Source organism: Symphodus melops, assembly GCF_947650265.1.
Source record: "Symphodus melops genome assembly, chromosome: 10".
Lineage (NCBI taxonomy): Eukaryota > Metazoa > Chordata > Actinopteri > Labriformes > Labridae > Symphodus > Symphodus melops.
Window position 1 is genome coordinate 5,064,439 of NC_136700.1, and position 22,917 is coordinate 5,087,355.

General features: G+C 38.6%; 1 protein-coding gene across 3 annotated transcripts in view; it reads right to left on the bottom strand.

The window, feature by feature from the left end:
- Positions 1-22,917, bottom strand: part of LOC306830182 (cell adhesion molecule 2-like) — a 125,463-nt gene that overhangs the window by 21,062 nt on the left and 81,484 nt on the right. For 2 of the 3 annotated variants that reach the window (XM_079353472.1, XM_079353471.1), the window contains exons 2-3: positions 17,723-17,749; positions 4,157-4,306 (exon numbers count right to left, since the gene is read on the bottom strand). In XM_079353472.1, coding sequence (XP_079209598.1) covers positions 4,157-4,306; positions 17,723-17,749 — 177 coding nt within the window. The remainder of the gene's footprint in view (positions 1-4,156; positions 4,307-17,722; positions 17,750-22,917) is intronic. The other variant, XM_079353473.1, reaches the window with a different exon arrangement.

Here is a 22,917-nt window from a genome sequence, read left to right on the forward strand (position 1 = left end):
ATTGCATTATTCATATTCACCCTATCTGACAAAAGATTCTGCTTCCACCCTGCATGCCTGCAGGAATGTCATTACCATTCTCTACAGCATTGCTACTTATGGTTTCATCCATTCCCCACAGAAGCCTAAAGCAAAGTAAATCATAATGAAGACAGCAAAGGACATCTCTGCTCTCATTTTACAACTCAGTAATAGTAATTCATAACCCCAGTAACATATAAAAGGGATTACATTACAAAAACATATGGTCCAAATCGATTTTTCTGTCATGGCAGCCCACCACACATCCTCACTGTTCCACAGTCCCTGCTAATTGGCCTAATGCATGAACGATGCATTGGCCAGTCTATTAAGTGAATCTATGTCTGTTGTCTAGCTCTGTGACGATAGTATGAAGGAATCTGTATGCTGGTCTTTGCCATAGTTTATTCTGAAGCCTCTAAGGTGGCAACAATAAACCAAGACTCAGATACACATAATGGATGAGGAAGAGTATGCCAAGGAACCAGCTGGCATGATATAAGAGGAGGGTTGTGTTCAGCTTTAGACAAATGTGCAGAGACAGTCCAACCCATATGGATCGGCTTAGGGAATCCAGCAAGGTTAACACTCTCTTGGAGCTGCACAAGGTTTCACTGAGCCTCTTATGGGAGGGGATGAGATAGAGGTCCTTCTTATCGTTTACACTCTCACCAAAGATGTATTAAGCTATTGAGCCGTCACTAGCACACGATTCCTCCCCACCTGCAACCACATCTCTTATCCTTCCACCAGGCCTGTGACGAGGCGGGACATTGCTGTGTAGACAAACTGTAGGTCACAACTTGCACCACTGGGATTATGCTCATCTACCAACCCATCTGATGAATCCCAATGGGTTTATATCAATAGTTTACTTTCATGAACTTCCTGCTTTTACAATATTACCATGTCATACCTACTGTATATTAACACAATGTTAATTGGAGTAATCTTGTCATTAGAGTGTTTGTTTTCAGCACTATGTAACTTCAGGAGCAGGTCATTTCAAAAGCAGGTTCTCTCGCAATAAGTGCATAAAGTACAGCTTCACAGCACTAGCTCTCAGCAACTGAAATGAATCCAGTTAGCCCATCTGGTATTTCTGTTTAAAACAAAGGCTGCAATTTGTTGCCTCCTCGAAAAATGCCACTATAGCACAAAACAATAGCATATAGGCTATTGATATGAGGAGCCGGGCACATGGCCGTTAATCTGTGAATCGTTCATAACACTGCTACATTTTTAATTATTATTTAACATGGATGTTAATTTGAAAAAAGATTAGAAAAAACATTTACACCTGTTTGGTTAATTTATTGTAACAACATTAAAACAAGGACAAATGTATGGAGGATATTGTTATCAATTGTTGTTGTTTTTCTAGATATTTTTTGGGGCTTTTTGCCTTATGCAATGAGACAGTTGATAGAGTAGAACAATGGGAGGAGAGAATGGGAAATAACCTGCTGGAAGGACTATAGCCTCTGTAAATGTGGCACAACCAACCTGCTAGGCCATCCACACCCCTGTATACATAAATTGTTGACTTTGTTGTCATTGCACATTAGGACTTGTACTTCAAAGATTCATATTTGACACAATCCTGATTGTCTTACAGTCACACCTAAGGAGACATGGTATTTAACGTCTTTAATATTCTTGAAAGACACAGAAACTCATTTTGTCCTTGAATGCAAACGCTACTCTTAAGGGCTTTTTTTTCATATCCTCGTTTGTCAGGCCTGAATTAGAATGGAACAAATTATAGTAGGGGCAGAGTTCAGATTTTGTCTTACTTTTTAAGCAGTAGCCATCAAACTCAATTGAAATGATATGGAACTTTGGCTCTTTAAAAATGTTTCTTTTTATTTTCCTATAGCTGCTCAAAAGGATTTAGAAGGTCATTTTAATACTCCCCCTCCCCCTTCACTATTTCATATCAAACTCCAAACACATCCACATAAATGCCCTTATCTTTAATACAGAGCTCCGGGGAAATAGCCAGAGTGGATTTAAAAAATGCCTCACAAAGTGCTTTGTCTAATTTAGGACATAACAGCAGATGTATTTTTTATCATCATTACTCGTATGTGTTAAGCATCCAGAATCTCACATAAAATCTGTGAGGGCTGAATTTTCTTTGGATTACACATACAGTGACAAACTGCCTTTGAGAAGAGGGTGGGGGAAACTTGCATGCATATCAAACAGCAACATATGGCCATGTTTTCATTGACACTCAAGGGGATTGCAGTAAGCAGAGAGATGGACAACAAAGACAATGGACAGAGATAACACAGGGGAAAGGAGAGTTTTATCTCAACAGGAGGTTAAAAAACAAAAATCAACTCAGAAAAAGGAAATGTAACATAGTGGCATATATCTAATCTGGTCTGTGACAGCAGTCTATGAGCAGCTGCTCATCAGAGGAAGAGAACAGCCTGCCTCATACTCAGCCAGTCTGCAGTTAGTTGTTGGAGTGAAAGGTAGCATAAGGTTGAGTCTAACATTCTTCATTGGCTTCTACAAGAAGGCGCAACAAACGGAGAAGAAGGACAGTTGCAGCCCTCTGCCAAGCAATTAACTGGTGATTTGGCACAGCAGAGATCTCTTCCCAGGTGTCCCACCCTCCTCTTCACATGAAGCCTGGGTTGTTCCACGCCTCTCGTTTCTCCTGATGGCCTCACAAGCATCGTATAAGTTGTGCCAATAAGGCTTTTCATTTGGGTGTTTAAATAGAGATGGAGAGGAAGTGTTCCCACACTTAGCCCTGGCAACCTCTGCTGAGTGGACTACATTCATTTTGTCATCCGTGCTGCTCTGGAAAAGGATTCTGCCATACAATATAAATGGCTTCCCATGTAGGGCAAAGATGCTCATACATATTGTGCTCCCCAAGCTCTTCTAGCATGCTAATAACAGAAGCATTTTCGGATTCCCACTTTTATTCACAGGAAAAGGTAAATGTGAACAAATCAGTTGTTGGGCTTAAGTTAAATTAAATAGGCAAAAGACAGGCATGAATGATTCTTTATCTGTTATATCTTCAAACTAAAAGGAAAAAAGTTTATTCAGATTTTTTTCTAATATTGGTGAATTCAAAATGAGCTCTGCAAAGCAAATAATTAAATTGCCACATCGTTTGCACACCAGAGAATAAAGGGAAATAAAAAATGGTTTTGGTTCGGTGACTTTTGTTTGAATTCAAATCCCTTGGGCACATTCACACCATTAACACAAGAGTATCTTTTAAAGATTCAGTTAACTTTTGTTTAATTGTATTTGCAAGTAATTTCATCTAATAAAACACCTTAGACCCCATTACTAAATCCAATCACTTGCAGAGGAAAAAGTATTTCTTCAAACCAGACTGTGACTCTCATTCTGCTGATTCACTCTGGCGTCTCTCTCTCTCTCTCGCTCTCTCTCCTATCAATTGTTATTCAAAGGGAAGTTAATCTTCAATCATTGAACCAGTGATATTGTATTAGCAGCTACAGCATAAATGAAATGGGTAATATGCTGTGAGAAACACTAAAAGATGAACACCCCGACCTTTAAAAGACCAGTCCACTGTTGTACTCTCTTTCACCCCAATTCCAATTTATCAACTCCAGACTTTTGTCACCTTTAAATTGGATTTGGCTGGTAAGAGCATATTATAATTCATTCTGGCTCAGGCGTTGTTTCACAAGGTTGCAACAGTGCATTTCCTTTTTAGTGACATCCAAACAGCATTACAAATGTAGGGCAGCTAAAATGCTAATTAAACCCAATCATCTCACAATCCACAGGCGGTACTGTGTTGTAAACAACACCGTCAGTGTTGTGTGATTACAAACCTTCAATTCAGAAATGCTCCATTTCAGTTTAGCTTGTGCCCCAGGTTATCAATGGAGACATACAATCACGAACAGTCTGCTTTGACATCAGAAATAATACATTTCCCTCTTTTCTGGTCTTTTTCATGTACTCAGACAAATTGTGCTCACAGGCAGGCAAGGCCAATTTTCAACATTTCACATTTGAAAAATTGATGAAGACGACTCCTCTGGTAATATAATCTAGCAAAGACATCTATATCATATCTTGTCATTTTTTCATTACGGCCATTATCTCCATGGTTATTACTCACCTTTCTTGTCCCCAAAGAATAGGGTCTGTTGTGCAGGATTTGACCACTGGAGGGAAGTGTTATCATTGAAATCCACACGACAGGTCATGTTGGCTGTGCCCCCCTCCACCACCGTCACATTCTGAGTGATGGGGAACTGACCTTGGCTACCTGTGGGAATATGAGACAGAGTTCGTGGTCATGGTCATGACATGAATTTATTGCTGGTTCAAACTGATCTTGGCTGTTTTTCATTTATCAGATCAATGCACCATTCATACTTGGCACCTTTTGAAAGTTAATGTTCTGCCATCACATATTCAATAACATAAATGTCTTCATTACATCACAGTAAACCAGAGATAGCTTCATGGAAGCCTGGTTGATTTGGACTCTGGACTTCCACAGCTGGTGGAGCTAAAAAACAGTGTTTTTATGGAGGAAACAATGGCCGGTTTAACTCTCCCTGAGCCCTTCCTTCACTGCCTTATTGCAGGGCTCTAATTGGTAGCACGGCCTAATTAGAGGTAGTCATGTTCTGCTGTAGAGTCTAGAGCTGCAGCTGGGTGGTAAATTGACACATAATCCTTGACACTGTGGGCCTTCGATCCAAGCGACTGCCTTGTCCTAAAGCAGCCGCTCGTCACACTGTGCAGAAGACATCCAAATGAGGCCTAATCACCCAGCCTTGCTGGATTTTACCTTCTTATTCCACATTTGTACTTGTCGTCTCAGCAAAGTCCCCCTAATTACGTTGCAGAAGCATTTCTAGCCTGCCTGCGTTTGATTGAACTCTGCAAGGCTTCTGAAAAAGATGTCTTAAACCGATGTTCTTTTGTGTTGAATTGTGAGAAGACAAAGTGTAGGCTAATACTGTATGAGCCTGACAAGACCAGACCTTTAAAATGACAGCATTGAACAACAACTGCATTAGAGCTGTTGAGTTCATGCTCGAAGCTGAATGTGCAGTATTTGTCTGGGAGAATTTTACAGTCCGCAAGCTAGGCTCTGTGCTTGTTTTCTCTTTAGTGTACAGGTCTGCTTTGTTTTTCTCTTTTAATGTACCCAACTATGAAGGTGACATTGTGCCTGCCTCTCTTAGGTACAGTTCACTACAGGGACATCTCAACTAAGGGAGCAGCTGTCTGCCTCATTAGTCCAACTCAAATGGGGAGCAGAGGAGGCTGGGAGAGCGAAAGGTCTGTGGACCTTCCTTGACCTCCATTGTCCTGATGGAGACTATTGTCAGTTAGAGGTGAAGGTGAGGCTGACTATAATTAGTATTGTGAAAAAGACAATTCCAGCATTCACTTTGCTTTCTGCTTACAGCAGCCAATTGTACAGTATAGCATCAGCACAGACGTCATCATCACAATAATTCAAATACAGTTGGCTGGATCTCAGCAAGGTACTCCCACAAAACCAGGAATGCATGTCACATTGAAAATGGAAATTGATGCTTATGTGGAGGTGTTGTTGTGAGTTCCTGCAGAACTTTTTTTTTTCTTTTTATATCATTGAACCTCCAGAGTATGTCAGTCTCCAGTGTATACTGCTTACTATTCACAACTATTCAACACAACACAACTAAGTGCTATAAAAAAAGAATATGATCAGCAACCCTCTGGTTTTACCGTGGTTAAAAAGTGCAGGATGTCTTAAGCACATTTTTTGCTGATTTCTTTTTATTTATGCTCTGCAGATACTTATTAAGTTAGCTTCAACTAATACATGATACAATGTCCACAGCCTGGACATTCAGAAGCAGAGGGTAGCAAACACTGTCCTTTTTGCTGAAACATAATCCCCAGCCAACATTGAATATTCTATTTCTTTTGAGATGGTGTTTGGAGGAATAGTAAGCTTTACTATTGCAGAACAGCTGCTGCAAACAATAGTCGAGTAAGTCACTGAACCACAACAGTTGAAAGGACGCTGAACTATGGTTTTGGACCCAATGACCACCCTTTAAAAAAGCACAAGTATATGTTGTTTGTGACAAAGAGAAATATACCACTTTTGTAACTTTTTCTACATTTGGCACAAAAAGGTGTGGGAGCACTTAAAGAGATACTTCTCACATTTGCATTAAGCTTTAAATCATTAGAAACATGGTAGTAGTGTGGAATGTTACGCAATATGACGATTTTTGTGTCATATAAAGAAAACTTTCAGGCAACACATTTTTCTTCTCAGGGCAAAATGAATAGTTATGGCAAAATACTAAAATAGATTTCTTTACACATGCAGAAACCAAAGAAATGACCAGCGCACACAATTGCTTATAAAATCAAACATTTATACGGTAAAGGACTAACTGCCTTCCTTCGAGTCATATTAAAAGTTTATATCTTGTACTAGACCAATGCCACTATACAAACTACAAAAGTAAAACCTACAGGGATGTTCCCAGCCAATTAATTTAGTCAGTTAAACAGAAATTTAAAATCCATTGAGGAGACGAGTCTAAAGAGGGCAATAAACACTCAGTTATAATTGAGCACAATTTTTTCAAAATCTTCAGGGGGTAAATAAGGGTATTTTGTTTGCCGAGTGTGATGAACATAGCAGCCCTAGCACGGCCAGCCAACTGTCTTCTGGTCTTCTCTGTCACAGTGACGTGATAATCACTTGTATGTTTTTGCATATAAATCCATTATTGGACGTACGCCATCTTATATAACATCTCTGCTGAACTGGACCATTTGGCCCTATATATCCCTTGTTCTTTATAATCATATTCTTTTTTTTATTTTGATCCAAAGCACAACATTTCTTATTTACCTGTAACTTTTCTGTTTTAATAGCACAGCTGTTAATCATGAAGTAATGATGGATGATTTCAATGTAACGTGTTTATTTTGAGTCATGATGTTTACATGAGTAGTCTGATTAGCTACATTAAGAGGAAAACATCTGTGGGTTTGCAGCATCTTTATCAATTATCTAATCTAAAACATAATGAAGAAATAATGACCAAATTCAAGACAGGCAGGTCTATTTGAAAACTCATGAAATGGCTTTGGCTTTTCACACACATTTTCACAAAAACACAAATTATGACATAACAATAAAAACAGCACACTGCGGCTTTCACAGTAAATAAACAAAAATACAGCAAGTAAAGAAAGATACAATAAAAGCCTCGAGGTAAAAGTGTAGATTATGTTGAGCCATGGCTGTGTTTTCCTATAAAAGCAGAGCTAGTGAAAGGGAACAAACAGTTCCGAGAGAAGTAATGGAGGTATGAAGGTTGTCTGCTCCACTGATGATCCAAAGCGACTCAGTGAAGTGCAGTGATGAAATGAGGAATAAACCTGCACTTTTGCAATATGCCTTAGGGGAGGAGAGGCCATCCCTTAAACACAAAGCATATCAGATCTGCGGGCTGGAGAACTTCAGAGCTGCATTCTTCCAACCCTTAGATATATTTCACTGAATGGGATGAATCTACTTTTTTTGGTGAAGGCCAGCTGCAGGTTGACAGCTTGCACATATTTACAAAGACAGCATGCAGCCTGACAGCATATGACAGCGAGTAGGTGAGATGAGGATTGAGTAACCTGAGATATCTTGATGAAAGTAGCTGGCGCCCTCTGAAACATGAATACCAGTAGAGTTAGCTTTGTTCATGCTGGTAACCCTCCCTCTTTATTCCATGAATATCATGAAGCGCTATAGAGAAGGGAAAAAAATCAATATGTGATAAGTCGCATCAGTGTTTCTCTCTCCCTTTAAAAAAATAGAAAATAAAAAATCTAGCCTCCATAAAGATGATGAAAAAAATAAAATGTTCAATAATGAACCCTGAACTGAAAATGAACTGATTTTGAAATAAAATCTAATTTAATCCATTCATACCAAAGCTTTTTATTGCTTTGTTTTGGTGCTTTTGATCAGAACATTTCTCGCATCAGCCTGCTTATGGTCTTAACTCTTACAGCTAATTGGTCCCCTAGCCGTGCTTTCCTCTCTTACAATGTTTTTTGATGACAGTCACATGGATCTGAGAGCTGTTGCTTTCTTAGTACTCGAGTAGAGACCACTCCAGTGAAAGCTGAAACTGGCAATATCACCCTGAGCTGGGAGATTATGGTCCACATTCAGGTGGGCCACCAGCACACTGATCATCAGTCACAATGTCAGCACACACGAGATTAGTCAAGTTGTTTGCTGTGCAGCACACAGCCAGAATGCTGCTGACACAACTCTCTACTGTGATATTAACTTTCATACAGAATCAAGTGACACAGACTCGTGAATCCAATATTTACCGACACAGTTAAAATTAGGCAGGAAGAAGGGGGAGGGAGGGTTGGGGTCTTTGTACACATGTATGATGATTAGATTTTTAAGCAGAACCCCGTCTGCTGAAACACAGACTCATCATATGTTAGCGTGGTTAAGGTATTTGCAGCAGCTGCAGAGTATAAATATGAATGTAGATGTTAGGATTGGCTGGCTGTTGAGCGAGCATTAATGATAAACTATTTTATTTCATCTCAACCAGCCTCACTTCATGCTGTTATCAAAATGCAGCTCAGACTGTGGCCCGGTGGAATCGGAGTCTGACAATATTATAAGCCAAGAATATAATACTTGGGTTATTGATTTTGCAAGTGGTCTGGGCGGGTATCTGGAAAATGTGAATATGAGGAAGATAGAAATTGTCATACCCATACTTAAAGGGAGGATTAGGAGAGTTAGCTGATGCATGTAAATGGAGGGCTTTATCATAACTGAGGATGTGGAAATCTTTTAACATTGATGTAAATCAGCCAACTTTGGGAAACCAGTTCTTAAAAAACAGATCATATTAGAATTGTGTAGTATCTCTTATTTTACTAACTCGTCTAATGACTCTTCATCCAGGGCATAGGTTAGAAATACATAGAACATCTCTGTCTAGAAGAACAGAGAGTTAGTGGAAGAAGAATGAGCCATACCACCCAAAAAGCTTTTCTCAGTTTCAGCTGACTGCACCAAATAATGGAAAGCAGTGGGTTGATGAATGGCTGGAGAGCAGTCAAGCACACCACTGCAGAATAAACTGTTAACTGCAAGCAGGACAAAAAAGAAAACAAATAAGTCAGAAAATAGTTCAAGAAATAGCCAGAGCCTCCGTTAATTACAGACTGATAATGATTACTAATTTTCATTTAATAATTCAGGCAGTATATCAGGCCACTCCTTTGGGGTGTGATTTAACAAGGTATCATTGTATATCAAGGTGTTAGCGATGCTGAGCTCCATCCTGTATGCTAATGAGTCATGACAACTTTATATATCTGCCAATGACACAATGTCAAATAACATGTCTCTAGAAATCATGAAAACTTAAGTATTTATTATTTCAGTCAGTGATTATTTGTCATGCTTTGTTATACACAATAAAAGGCAAAACAAATGTTAGTCTCTTAAATTCAAGAATCATTTGTTTTAATGCTGATGTTAATGCTAAAAATGTCAAAGTCTTTTTAAACTTTGCAACTGAAAGGACATGGAAGAAAAAGACAGGGACAATAAAGTCTTAAATTCTTGTTGCATTACTTCATGGTGTTCCTGAAGTAATGCTGAGAAATCACTTCTGTGTTAAATGCACATTGAACTACTTAAACTTAGATTTACCAGTAAGGAGAGCCAAAATCTACCTTGAATATAAGACGTCATATTTTCCTCATATTATCAAATTGAAATAGTAAATCAAAAACTTTCAATAAAATAAAATCCACCATTCGAGAGAAAACTGTGAAGCTTGAAACTGATCCATTGAAAATCTAATGTCTTGCTTTGTACCCTCACTCGTTTTTTAAAAAGACAACATACTCCTGAGAACACAGTAATTAATTGCTTTAAATTAAAAAAAAGAAAGAAATTAATGTGCGGACTCTAAACTGTGTGGCCTATTTGCAAGCATGTTGAGAGAAAAGAAAGCTGAACATCCGTCGTGTATAAATATTCCATTTAATTAAAGCATGAGGTCTCTTGTGTGGAGTATTCCTTGGTGAAGAGAAAAATAAATAATGGAGCTTGCTGTCTCCCATGTGAGAAAAACACAGACAGATAGTTGCTTCAACTTAGTGGGAAGTTTTGTAAATGTGTACTTTATAGTTTGCTCTTGTCATCATGTTGGCGTCTCTGTGTTATTCCCTTTTACTTGCGCTATAACTCGTCTTCACTTCGACACTTTATCACGTGACACATCCACCAAGGAACGAGGCGTTATACCTGCTCCATTTTTCAAAGAGGTCATGTAATCATTAGGTCCCACATTTTATAATGCAGTACAGCCTTCTTATCTCTACAGCAGCTCAACCTTGATTTAACCTTACTGACTGACTTACAATACAGGGGTTTTTTTTATTTATTTAATCTCAAACATGGTGGTGAAAATAACATCAAAGTCACTCTTTTCATGACAAATAAGAAATTGCTCTCGCATGTTTGCAAAACACTAAATATGAAAGAAAAACACTATTTACTAAAGTTTTTACAGCAGAAAAGATCCTGCTCAAAGGCAAGAAAAGTGTCATAAAAGAGCAGATAAGAATAAAAACAGAGTGTCTCTGAACTGGGAATTCTCTGAACAGTGTGTGAAAACACTGTTTGAGTTTCCATTCTCGGCTTTGGTTCTCATCTTTATTGTCACATGTGGGGAACACCAGGGCTTTATGATGAGATTGTTCCTTCTTACACTGTTAGGAATAGGCAGGTAAGTAAAGCATGTTACAGTAGTAGGTTTACACACCCTCTTCTGGAGTCCTGCACTACAAACCTTAGGATATTCTAGTGAAACTCAAACCAAGCTTCAATCCACCTGTGGCGCTGCTGTAGTTCAGAGGTATTCGTTTATCAACCACAAGGTTGAAGGTTTGATCCCAAGCTCCTGTTATCACATATTAAAGTGTCCTCAGGCAAGACACTGAACTCTCCACTGCTACACCAGCGATGTGTGCATTAATGTCAAATCAATGGTAATGATGGACAGTTGAGCCCTGTATCGTGTGTCCTCTACTATCAGTGTGAATGTGGGTTGAATGGGGGAATGAGACGTGTAGTGTAAGAGCACTTTTCTTAGTCAGGAAGGCTAGAAAAGAACTATACAAGTCCAAGTCCATTTTAAAAAAAGATAAAAGGAAGGGTGTCTTTCCCCATTTTAGTCCATTGTTTATCTCTCCGAGTAGCTCCTCTGATCCAGAGTCTTTCACATTCTTTCACTTATTTTCTTATAACTGTCAAGGCTTCTAAGGATAGATAGTTTTCTGTTATATAAATGGTAAACACATGTATGTAAGCCCTTTCTGTGGTTACTATAAGACCCAGTGAGGCTCAGCTAGTACGCAGTGAAGGAGCCATATAATACACACTTGGCAGCAATTCTTTCTCTAAACGATGTCAAAATCCTATTGATAACTTTTATTTCTCTTCCTAGGCCTTGCCCTTAGCTATGTATCTGACCTTTTGGACCATCATGAGTCAGAGTGCAGCTTTGACACCACAGGCAATGCTCTCAGCAGTTGCTAAGTCTAGGTTCAAGATGAGGATGACTGATTTCACTCTCAGGACACCTAGGCTGAGAAATGTCCTGTCAGACAGCCTCAGACTGCTTAATGTGTGCCGACCAAAAAAATCACCACTAAAATATGTTCCTTTCTTAGAGGCTTTTTCCAATTGTTTGTATTAGTTGTCTGGCAGGCACTTGACAAACATATGAAAGCAGTGATAATGGTAAATGCATCAGGTACAATACTGAATGTGAATAATACTTGATGTTAGTGTTGATAGAATAATGAACTACAGAGTTACACACTACACTAAAAGCACAGTGTCAGGTAGATTGAGTAGACTCCTGTATATAGCTACTCTGATAATAGAAAATATGTCAAGGGAAATAATTGCTTATTAATATTTTAATTTCGACATTCATTGGGAATTTTGTTACCAAATAAAAGTTATTGAAGAGAGACACAAGAGTGAGCAGAGGAAGCTGTGAGAACTTAACATGAGACAAATTCAGATCTATAATCCAGTTTATTACCAGCTTCTCGATTATGCCCAGTTTTCCAATTATAACCTACACAGTTTTTTATGATATGTAAATCAATTTTGTCTTCATATTACAACAAAAGTGTTTTGAAATTTTAATGACATTTACTGGAGGTGAGTCAGTTCAAATCAAACCTGCCTCTGTGATGAAACCCGTATTACATGTGAAGAGGAGGATAAGATGTAAAACCTGATATGAACGTGCTTACAGTAGGTTAAGTGACTTCACTTAGATGTACTTTTCTCTTCATCCTTTGAACTTAACAATACGCACTGACGTAAAATAATTGAAATTAAAAAAAAAACTAGAGGAGATCTGATGAGCCCTACACATGGATACAATATCAATGATAGAGCATTGTTAGACATTAGTGATACCACAGAACCAGACTGGATATAGGAGTGATGCTATCAGTGTGTTACTGCAGTATTCTGAAGCATCCAATTACAGGTTTTCTTAGCTTAATGTTTGAATCTAAGACGATGCACTGTGATCTGTGTGGTCCTCTTATACAACAAGATTGACCACAAACCAATATGGGCATATCCATTCAAGGTGAAAAAGCCCAAAATTAAACCTTGGAAAAAAAGAAAAAAAAAAGAAAAAAATTGAATTAATCCTGATAAATTAAAATTCAGCATTTTGTGGTGATTTAGAAAATGTGTCGTGTGACAATCCAGGTACAAATGCAATCAAAAATGGATTTTAACAGAGTAGATAAAATAAATTTGCTGCAGCAGCCCTGAAAGTCCAACAATAAAGGACAGAGAGTGTCTGTCCCTGCCTATCCAGATAATGGCCCCCTGTCACATGATTCTCCCACGTAGTATTGATATTATTGCCAAGTATACCATTTATGTGGTCTACCTGCCAAACTAACAACACAGCTCCTTCAAAAGGGAGTGAAGCAGACATGATTAATGCTGAGCCTTCTGGACAGGAAGACTAAAATACGAACCATTGTCAATTCTTATACAAGGTTCAAGAAATCTACCAAACTGAGCCATGTATACTTTATTAATCTTCTTACCATTAAGAGTGAGTATGGACTCTAAAATTTGAAATGTAATCAAACATTGAAGCAAGTACATTAAACAAAGATTAAAACAAGATCAATGTCTGTTTTTGGTTGCTGCTCTATTCCTGGCTTATCTGCTGGTTACAAAAAGATTTCAGAACTGTGAATTTTTCCGCACATTAATATTCCATACTGTATGTTGCTGTGCACCAGCACTCTTTGAAGCACATCATGTAAACAACATGTTACAGTCACTGTAGTCCAAAGAGCATCACTTCTGAAAATCAAGCCAAGCCAAGACAGTATGCAGCATACTAATGCATACCAAAGCCCGTCAGTGGTTACTTTCTGTTGCAACTTCTGAATACTCTTGAGATTGCAACAGCTTTGTTAGTAGCTGGTCCTAATTGCTTATTTACTTGGAGCATATGATAGAAGTTTGTATGAGTAGAGAAAGCGAAGAAATTATGTAAAAGTGATGAAATCTATGAGTTCATCTTAACATAAATGATCCAAAACCTTTCATTCAAGTTGAAGCAACAGACTCTAATTTAAACATTGAAACATCCAATTTAGTTTACCAACTGTATTCAAGTAGTAAACACATGTAAGAAAGAATATAGAAGTGGTATGATTAATCTTACCTAACATGTCTTTTGCATAACAGCAGAAAATAAATAATAAATAACAGGCCCCCTGACACATTCATTAACTGCCTTTAAATGGAGATGTTGATAGAGGAAATGCTTGAAAGTGAATGGTTATTAAAATAGATAAGACAGTTTGCTTTATAAATTGGCCCGAGAAGTAACCTCATAATATCTGATTGTTTTCACCTAGAAGGGCATTTTCTTAACAGTCTTCAGAGGAAAAACATGGGCAAGAACACATTTTCATCTAATTCATTTCTTTAATGACTAAAAGGTCATTCCAGTCACCAAAAACAATTGTTTACTCTGACAGCGTAATATAAGCCCCACGGGTCAACGTCAACAGAGCTGCTCTTATGTTCATGGCATCCCTGCTGATCCGAGGCACTCAATACGCCAGGCCTTTTTAGAAGCTATCAGCCTGCTTGATTGGATAGATTTAAGCAACTATTTAAGGGCAACAGCTAATTAGCACTAAATCTAATCCATTAACTGAAGCTAATCTGTAAATTACCTGTCTAAAATGATCTATGTTTGAGAACTGTGCAACTCCTGCTTTGAGCATAGTCAGCTGTAGATAATGTCGCAAATTTAAATCAAAAGGGAACATTTGAAATCTTAGTATGCAGAACTTCCAATATGCAATTCATCCAGTCATAGAAAATCCATATGTAATTATGGTAAAAGCAAAGGCTGTGATTACTTCTGCCCAGATTAGTAATGTACTCCCTGTCACTCTCGTCTGCACACGATCCGCATCTGGCAATCGAGAACAAATGCACAGAGGCTGGATCAGACATTGTGCAGAGGTCACTCATGAACAAAAGTGGATTCAGATCCAGTGGCAGTTTTTATCTCAGTGATGTTTTCAGTTCAAAAAGCTCCTTGTGGTTGTTACCAAATCAGATAAAACTCAACTTTTTGTGAAACCTTTTCGAGACACATCCTGTTGTATGTGTTAAATACTTTTTTCAACGTTGCGATTAGCTTTAAACCAAAACAGCTCACAGCCATTTCGACAGGCACAATGCACATTGTTGAAATGACCTCCCACACCACATGGCATTTGTATGTCACCTCTGCATTGTATTCATAGAGGGTACTGATAGTTTGATCTTAAATGATGCAGTCAGTTGATTGAGCTGTTACAGAGCCAGATGAAGTCTGTTAGAAAGGAAATAACCAAGACGGAGTGAGCTGTCTGTCAGCTTTACCCTCCATCAAAAAGGACATTTGGTGCCTGTTACAGAGTAGGACCTGAGCAAAAGTGAACCTCCCTCGACTCAGAGGTGGTACTGAGCGCTGTCCTCCCCTGTGATTTGCAACAGCGGGGAGGGAGCGGAGGGGGTTCTGGCAATAAATATCTCAGCTGGGGAAACTCTCTTGTTGTGTGTTTTTCTGTTGTGCAAGGAAAAGAAAAACGGAAGAGGGAAGTGGTAATACATCAGCTTCAGAAAGTGGGTCAGAAATACTGTACTGTCTCCAGGTGAAAGAGAAAATTACATGTTCAACTGGTGTTACCTACAAGACAGATTTTTTTTTTTGCCAAATCCTGCTACTTGGAAGCAGAAATAAAAACTGGCTTTATATCAAGAATACAAAGTCTGCAGAGTTACAAATAAATGGCAACTCTAGATGCCTGCTCATAGACCGAAGAAGGCTTTATTTATAGAACTATAGAGGATCACACTTTTGATTGTGATCGCATAGTTCCAAAATAGCCACAAGTATGGATTTCCTACAAAGTTTCCACAAACCAAGAGGTGGGATCAATAAGACAAGTTACCATACGCTCTTCAAATATCCCTTTCAAAGACTTTCCTGTGAGATATAAGCATTCATCGCCCGTCTCCATAAAGCCCACAGAATAACGTGGTCAGAAATATTTTGCTCTTTTAGATGTTCAATAAAACGTTATCACTCTGAGAATCGTCGCTCATCCCTCTTTAAATGAAACATAACCTCTAGCACAACCACTTTATTTGAAATGCTGTTAAATTCACATTCCACCTGCCTGAATATGCCCTTCACAACAGTTACATAACAGATCTGTAAAACTAGCCTTATTATTGCAGCTTCGTGTTTTACCTCTGCCTATTTGCTTAGCCATAAATAATTCCCCTACACACATCACACTGCTTCTTGTGGTAAAAACAAGGCCATGAAATGTTGTCTCATGGTGCATTTGACCCTCATTGTACTCACAGTCTATGCACTTATATAAATGATACTGCTTTTCTTTGCACGAGCAGGGGTCTAAACATGCGAGTCTTCACATAATCAATGTTCATAAATCCAAAAGGTATGTTTTCCAACTGCCAAAATAATTATTATTCTGGCCTCTACTCCTCACATTTTGTTCAACAATTACTCTACAAATTGCATAGCAGTTATCAGCATGCAATAGAAAAGCTGTCAAAACAGTTAATCAATATTCAAGGCTGATACATGTAGTTACATTCATTATCTTGGTTGTTATTAATAAAAGTGATTAACCGTAATTAGTCTGCTAAAAGTGCTGTTAAAAAGGGCTTTGCAATGTTGAACCAGGTTCCAGAGGTACAGATGCTGAATGTTTAACTTCTGTTAATTAAAAACTAGGCCCCTAATTACTTCTGTAATTAGAAAACACTGCATTTTAAAAAGAGGAAAAGGAAGGGGGGGGGGGGGGATTCTCGATGTTCATTCATGAACCTTAACTTCATTAGTGGGTTTGGATAAAAAAAAATGTGCAAGGAAAAGGGAGAAGACAAACAAACAGAACACGAAAAACACTTGCTTCAATGATGCTATGATGTTATGTCAAAGATTTTAATGTTAGCATGTTAGGAGGCTAGATTTCATGATTCAAGAAGACAAAAATAAAAAAATGAAAATGAAGTTTAAACAGAATCCACCAATAACCACTGACACAAGGTATCAATGTTATGATGCCATAATTGTCAGCAAAAGACGAGCAATAAAATATAGAAATACGAAAGCAGCAATACACGTAAGTGCTGGATGTCTGTGCTCAGTGCATAATGAATGTGAAAATCCAGAACATTATTAGGAAACAGATTAGGTCCAGTGGTAATGAAGTGATTAGCCACAAAAACAAATATCAGGACAAAGCCTTATTTACTGAGATCGAGAGTCAATCAATGAAATATGAAATGTTTTTGAAAGAAAGAAATCGTCCACAAAGCAACTATTTCGCATTTTATTGGACTGTTATTGCAAGAAATGTTTTATGTAGCCACCAGGGCGTTTAACACATTTCCCTCATGGACTAATCTTAACTTTGATACAAAGTTTATCTATCAGTATTTTTTACATTCTATTCCACAATCAGCTCCTTTGCATCATGTATTTGTCTGTTTTTTATGTCAGTGATTTATGTATAAACCACTTCAAACAAATTGCCCCAAGTGGGATTAATGAACGTTTGTATTGTAAAATAAAGGGGGGAAAAAAAGAAGGCTTGTGTTCTCCTGTTTGAATGCACAGTGTTTGGGTTGGAAGCAAATGAGAAAACACTCTTCTGTCTCATCTACCACTGAGTCGTCCTTGAACCAGGAACAACCCCCAGCTGCTCTGGTGGAGCTGCACAGTGGCCAAATACATGAGTGGGTGAGACGGGAAGCTCCCTCGTGTGAACATGTGAATCTATACAAACGTGTAGCAGGTTGTGGTGGAGAAAAAGAAACCTTGTTAAGAAAATCTCCCCTGGAGAAATTAGGGTTAAAAAAGCCCCGAAAGCTTTGCAGCCAGCAGGGTATGCTAATGCTCCCTGGGCTCTAGCGGTAGATAAAAGGGTGATCCAAACATTGTTTATTGGAAACTGTGTGCAACATAAATCATGTAGCAAGAAAATGGAGGCAATAACTCACCTTTCACTTTGCTTTTTGTCCCAGCCACTGATAGCATGAGGGGGCAGAGCAAGGAAACAGCAGGTTAGACAGGTATGAGGGAGAACATTGATAGCATGAGGATTATTTGCTGTACAGTGACGGGAATATAAGAGCAAAGGTTGTCATTGTGCAAAGGTATGTTGTATAAGTCAGGATTATTGTGTACCATATACCTGTCATGACTTTTATGTGAAAACATAACATTTTCAAAACATGAAAAATGGGGGAAAAAACATGATTACAAAAATATCAACGCTCAGGGAAATCCAACAAGTATAGAAAAAAATATAAATAAAAAAATTACTTGGCATAATCTTGTTTTCTCACGGAAGGACAATGATGTTTGCAGTTTTGTACCATTGACTACTTCACCAGTAAAGCATGGTAAATAGACACAACCAGTATATTGCACACTTTAAGTACAGAATGCAAAATACTCTGTCCTCACGATATCTGATTATCTGTTTGCATGTTTGTCTTGTCCTTGCTTGAATTTCTTAGTGTGTGTATGGTTTTAACGTCTAGTTGTTTCTTTTATCATCATTCAACATTGTGAAGTTTAAATATAGCAAGAATATAATTATATAAATTCTATAGCAGGAAATCAAAAGCGCTGTAAAAATGTTAATGCAGTGAGGTGTACAAATGCAGCAGCATTTGTACACCTCTCTCCATACAGACTAATCTGTCTGACAGTTCCTGGGAAGATTTCTGCTCAACAACTTTCAACTTTCACCCTCTGTGCAAATGACACGCTAACTCTGGGAAACATGGCAGATTGGTAAACTATTTCCTTTCATCATCAGTGGAGAGGCAGGCGCTTTGTTTGTGGTTACATAAAAGACGGTGCTTAGCAGCCTTTCAGGTACAGACACTTAGCTATGTGTAATGAGGACAGAACATTGTTACCAGAGGCTTCAGACTAGAAGAGATTAACACTTGATTTGCTCGTAAGCCTCCGATTTTTTGAAAAAGACTCATTGCATAACCTGCTACATCTGCAGTGAATGCTGATCAGAAGAAGAAGTGTGTTGTCAACCAGAGCAGAGCACCTTACAGCCTAGAAAACAGAATATGCCATGTCTGTGTTTGAAAGGTGCTAAAAAAAGCAGCAGTAAGAGAAAAGAGATGAAGATTTCAAATGTGGGAAACCGAATGATCAGAGTTACATTGAGGGAAGATTATGGTACTACACTCTTTAAAAACCCTTTTTTCAGTTGGAAAGTACAATATGAGACAGTCCACATTGATGATCATGTATAAGTCAGGCGCGTTTTTCTTTTACAACTCCATTTCCTGAAAGTTGGGACTTGTGTATTATCAAATAGAATGTGATGATGATAAAAGTGAGGAACCCTTCCCATACACAGACACCCCCAGGTACCTGTTCTAATGTGTTTACCAAACATGTAACAAACCTACCACAGGGTTTTCAGAGGCTGCAACAGCCAAAATTGCATGGTCAACTTCAACAGAGCAATGCTTCGTACAAGGCCCAGGCAAAATGTGGTGAAGAATCCACACCTGAAGGTAGACCCACTGCTAGTTTTCTCTGAGAACTTACCAAGTAAAAGTCTATATTTGAAGATGGAGCAGATTTATCAGGGAATGGTTATCAGAATTTGTGAACAGGTTCAGATTGTTTACTTCTCACACTTTAAAAACAGATTCCATGCATTATTTGGTGTCTTAGTACCTAAGCTGTACTTGCTGCTTTTAGGGGAAACTGTTGTAAAGGATATTTTTAACTTGATCTTTTGTATTATTCATTCTTTATTTCACTATTTTATGATGTCTTGTTTTTCTCCCTCACTAATAAAAATAGATGAAGATGGAGGTGAACTTGGGGCAGCACAGGAGGCTTTACTGAAAATGCACTGACTGGTTGTCACACAGTGTGCAGCTTCATGATGACACAGAGGTTGACTGACAAGAGCACTTCTTAGCTCTTCGAGAAATAAGCCCTCTTGTAGTATTTACCTCTCTTCCCTCTCTACTTTGCACATGCATTGTGTGTTGGCACATCAGTTCCAATGTAAGAATGTTGAAGAGTCTCAGAGAAGGCTGTGCCCCTCCATCTGGAGGTGATAGACACTGCTCACCTCATTTGGTTGATTTTCCAGGATAAATTCTCCCTTCTTACCGCTTTTGTGATGCTATAAGTTGCATCTGTATTCATCAGGCTCATCAGTGCTGCACTCGTGTGTTTCCACACTGCTGATATTTGAGAACAGCTGGGCATCCATCATAACAATAATGACATGTTTGCCGAGAAGGCTATTTGAGAGGCAAGGCTGTTAGTGTGTATGTGTGTGTGTGTGTGTGTGTGCGAGAATGTTTACTTTTTGGTATCTGCAGTATTAGGTAAACTGCAGGTGAAAGGCTATCCAGCAATCTGCATTTTTCTCAGTAACCATCCTCCATGTGGAACATTTTGCACAGAGAAATACCATTAAACCAGGCTTGGTCAAATGTCCAATAAGGATAGTGATCATTTTGCTCATTACAAAGCCTACAGCTGAGAATGGAATGAAGCCCTGTGGTTAAAAAAAAAAAAAAAAAGGTCCTATTTCTGCCTTAAAAATAGGTCAGCGTTAATCTGGAGTCTGCAGAAAGGACAAAATGTGTATCTATAAGAAATAGGTCATTTCTCTGTTATCCTTGAACAAGCTCTTATCTGATAAGGAAACGGGGAAGACCAAACAAGAAATGCACATCATTCTATCATCTAATGGAAAATGCATTGTTTTTGACACTCATTAATCTCTCTGTATGCTCCCAAGTTTGTGCCTCTTCCTATTTTCTCCTTACTTGGGAGTTATTAATCTCTGACTCGCTCCAAATGTAATAGTGTTGACAAAGTCAGGCACCGTGATAAGATTCTCCTTGCTGTGAACTGGAAATGTTTGCAAGCACATGGCAAGCATATCAATTCATTCTATCTGAAAAGTATGACGCTTTGACATTCCTAAGAGGACTTTTACTGAAAATCAATAGCAGGGCACATAAAAACACACTTCTCTGTGAGAATGTCAATGTGTTTAACACATTTATCGCGTTTTTAAAACGCATGAGTGCATTCATTAAATCCTACACGACCAAGATTTACTGCTGACACCTCCGTGTGTCTCCACGTGACGACATGGACTGAATACGTTATGAATACAAAGACAAATCTCTGCTTTTCATTTTCCTAAAATCTAATGATCCTTATCAAGTGTCTCTAAAACACAATGTTAGGAAAATAAGAGGAAGGCTTCAGAGCTGCTGTTGTTTAAAGAAGCAAACAGTATCAGTTCTGCAACAGTGATTTGTGGTCATTAAAAACCTCAGAATTTACTGACGGTAAGAGTAAAAACTTGAACATTATTCATACTCGTTTTTAACCTTAATAAACAACATTTACCTCCAAGTGACTCAGACAGCAGAAAGTAAACCAGTGCAACTCTACCAGCCTTACACACACAAACGTAACAAGGCGTTTGCATTTAGAAAGCTCTCAGATTTATGAAGGTAAAGTGAGCAAAGAAATGCTTTAAAAAAGCCTCATGGCGTGACTCTAGGTGAATGCAAAGTAAAGTCATGAGGGTATATTTGCCTTCTAATTTTCCATGCCGATGAGTTTAAATACCAAAACACAAAAAAATGTGTCCAGATGAGTCTGTGTGTTGAAGTCTGAAAACATCATGTTTGCTTTGAAACAGTGTATCATTAATGTTTTCAGTAAGATTTTTCAAAAAATCACAAACAAGACTCAAAAAAACAAATATTAAATATGTTCAAGGTTGGTTTCAAGGATACTATTCAAGGATAGCAAACAGTTCTTCTAATAATTTCGCCTTATTACCCACAAATGGACAATGAAAAACACAACACAACCAAGTTCAAAACACAAGGGACATGCTTACATAACTTAACAGCCTCAGTGAAGACAAGGACGACACTTTGAGGAAAAAAAAAATATTTTTTTTGTACAATACACGTGCACCCAACATGAGACAGATGAGTCCAATATGTGCTGGAACACAACAATAAAAAGGATAATGGTGTATCAATGACAATGAGATAAGAAGGCAATAAGAGAAAGAAACACAACCAGGCAGAAAGATGGGACTTTGGCCAGTTTGGCCACCAGAGGCTCACATTTGGAGCAGCCAGCCCGCCTGCTTGTTAGCTGCATTTGCATTGTGTGAGGCACAAAGTGCAGCAAAATGAAGACCATTCATTTCTGTGTCACACTTCTCTCAGCAGTGGGGGATACAGGCCTGTGAGAAGTAATAGTTGCAGGTCCCTGTGGTGATTAGTTTAACCGACCACTGAGAGGTTTGTCCTCTAACACAGTGAGCGCCGGCCTCTGTCCCTCAGCCGGCCATCACAGGGGTCACTGCGCTGCTCTGCCAGAGTCACATCACAAACTCTCCTGGGACAACACGGCAGTAAGTAACCCTCTGACAGTGAAGCACTTCATCATATTCTGCTCACACATGCACTCACAAGCAGATTTAATAGCCGCTCTGCCTGCAGGTGGATGTTAAACAGCTGCAGGTAGCTGAAATTTGGGGCTTTTAAAACCAAAAAATCTTTTGAGATAACATCAGTAATTTGCTTTCTGTCTTAATAAAATTAAGTATTGATCTAGCAGTTTGTGTTTAGTGTCAGAATTTTGCTTCTGTAACCATTTAGTCTCTTAAAAAAAGGACTTTAAAGGATTCAAGTGTTGCAGATTTAGTTCATAATGCAAAAAAGTCCGCCCCCATGTGCAGCTTATGATTTGAAAATGATACTTTGTATGCCAGAAGATTTTCTCTCTATCCTTAGGTCAGTCACAAATGATCAACACTGGTAGGAACAGACGAGCAGAAACTTTGGGAGTGCCATCTCTTGAACATGGGGTGACACAGCTGGTGAAGTTCAACAGCTGTAATATCCTCTCACCTGTGTCCACAGTTCTCTGAATAATTTAGTGTTTAGTGGATTATTGATGAGGTTGAGCTGTAAGAATCCGTCAGCCCCTCCAGCTTTTTACAGCAATAATACCAAATGAATTACCCGATTAAAAGAGCAGACTCCCCCATAAACAGCAGCGACTCCCTTCAGAGCAGCGCTAGTGTGTTCCTCTCTCTCCTGGCAGCTTATGGTGCTGCAGAGGCTCCCATCTCTGCTGCTGCGCCCAT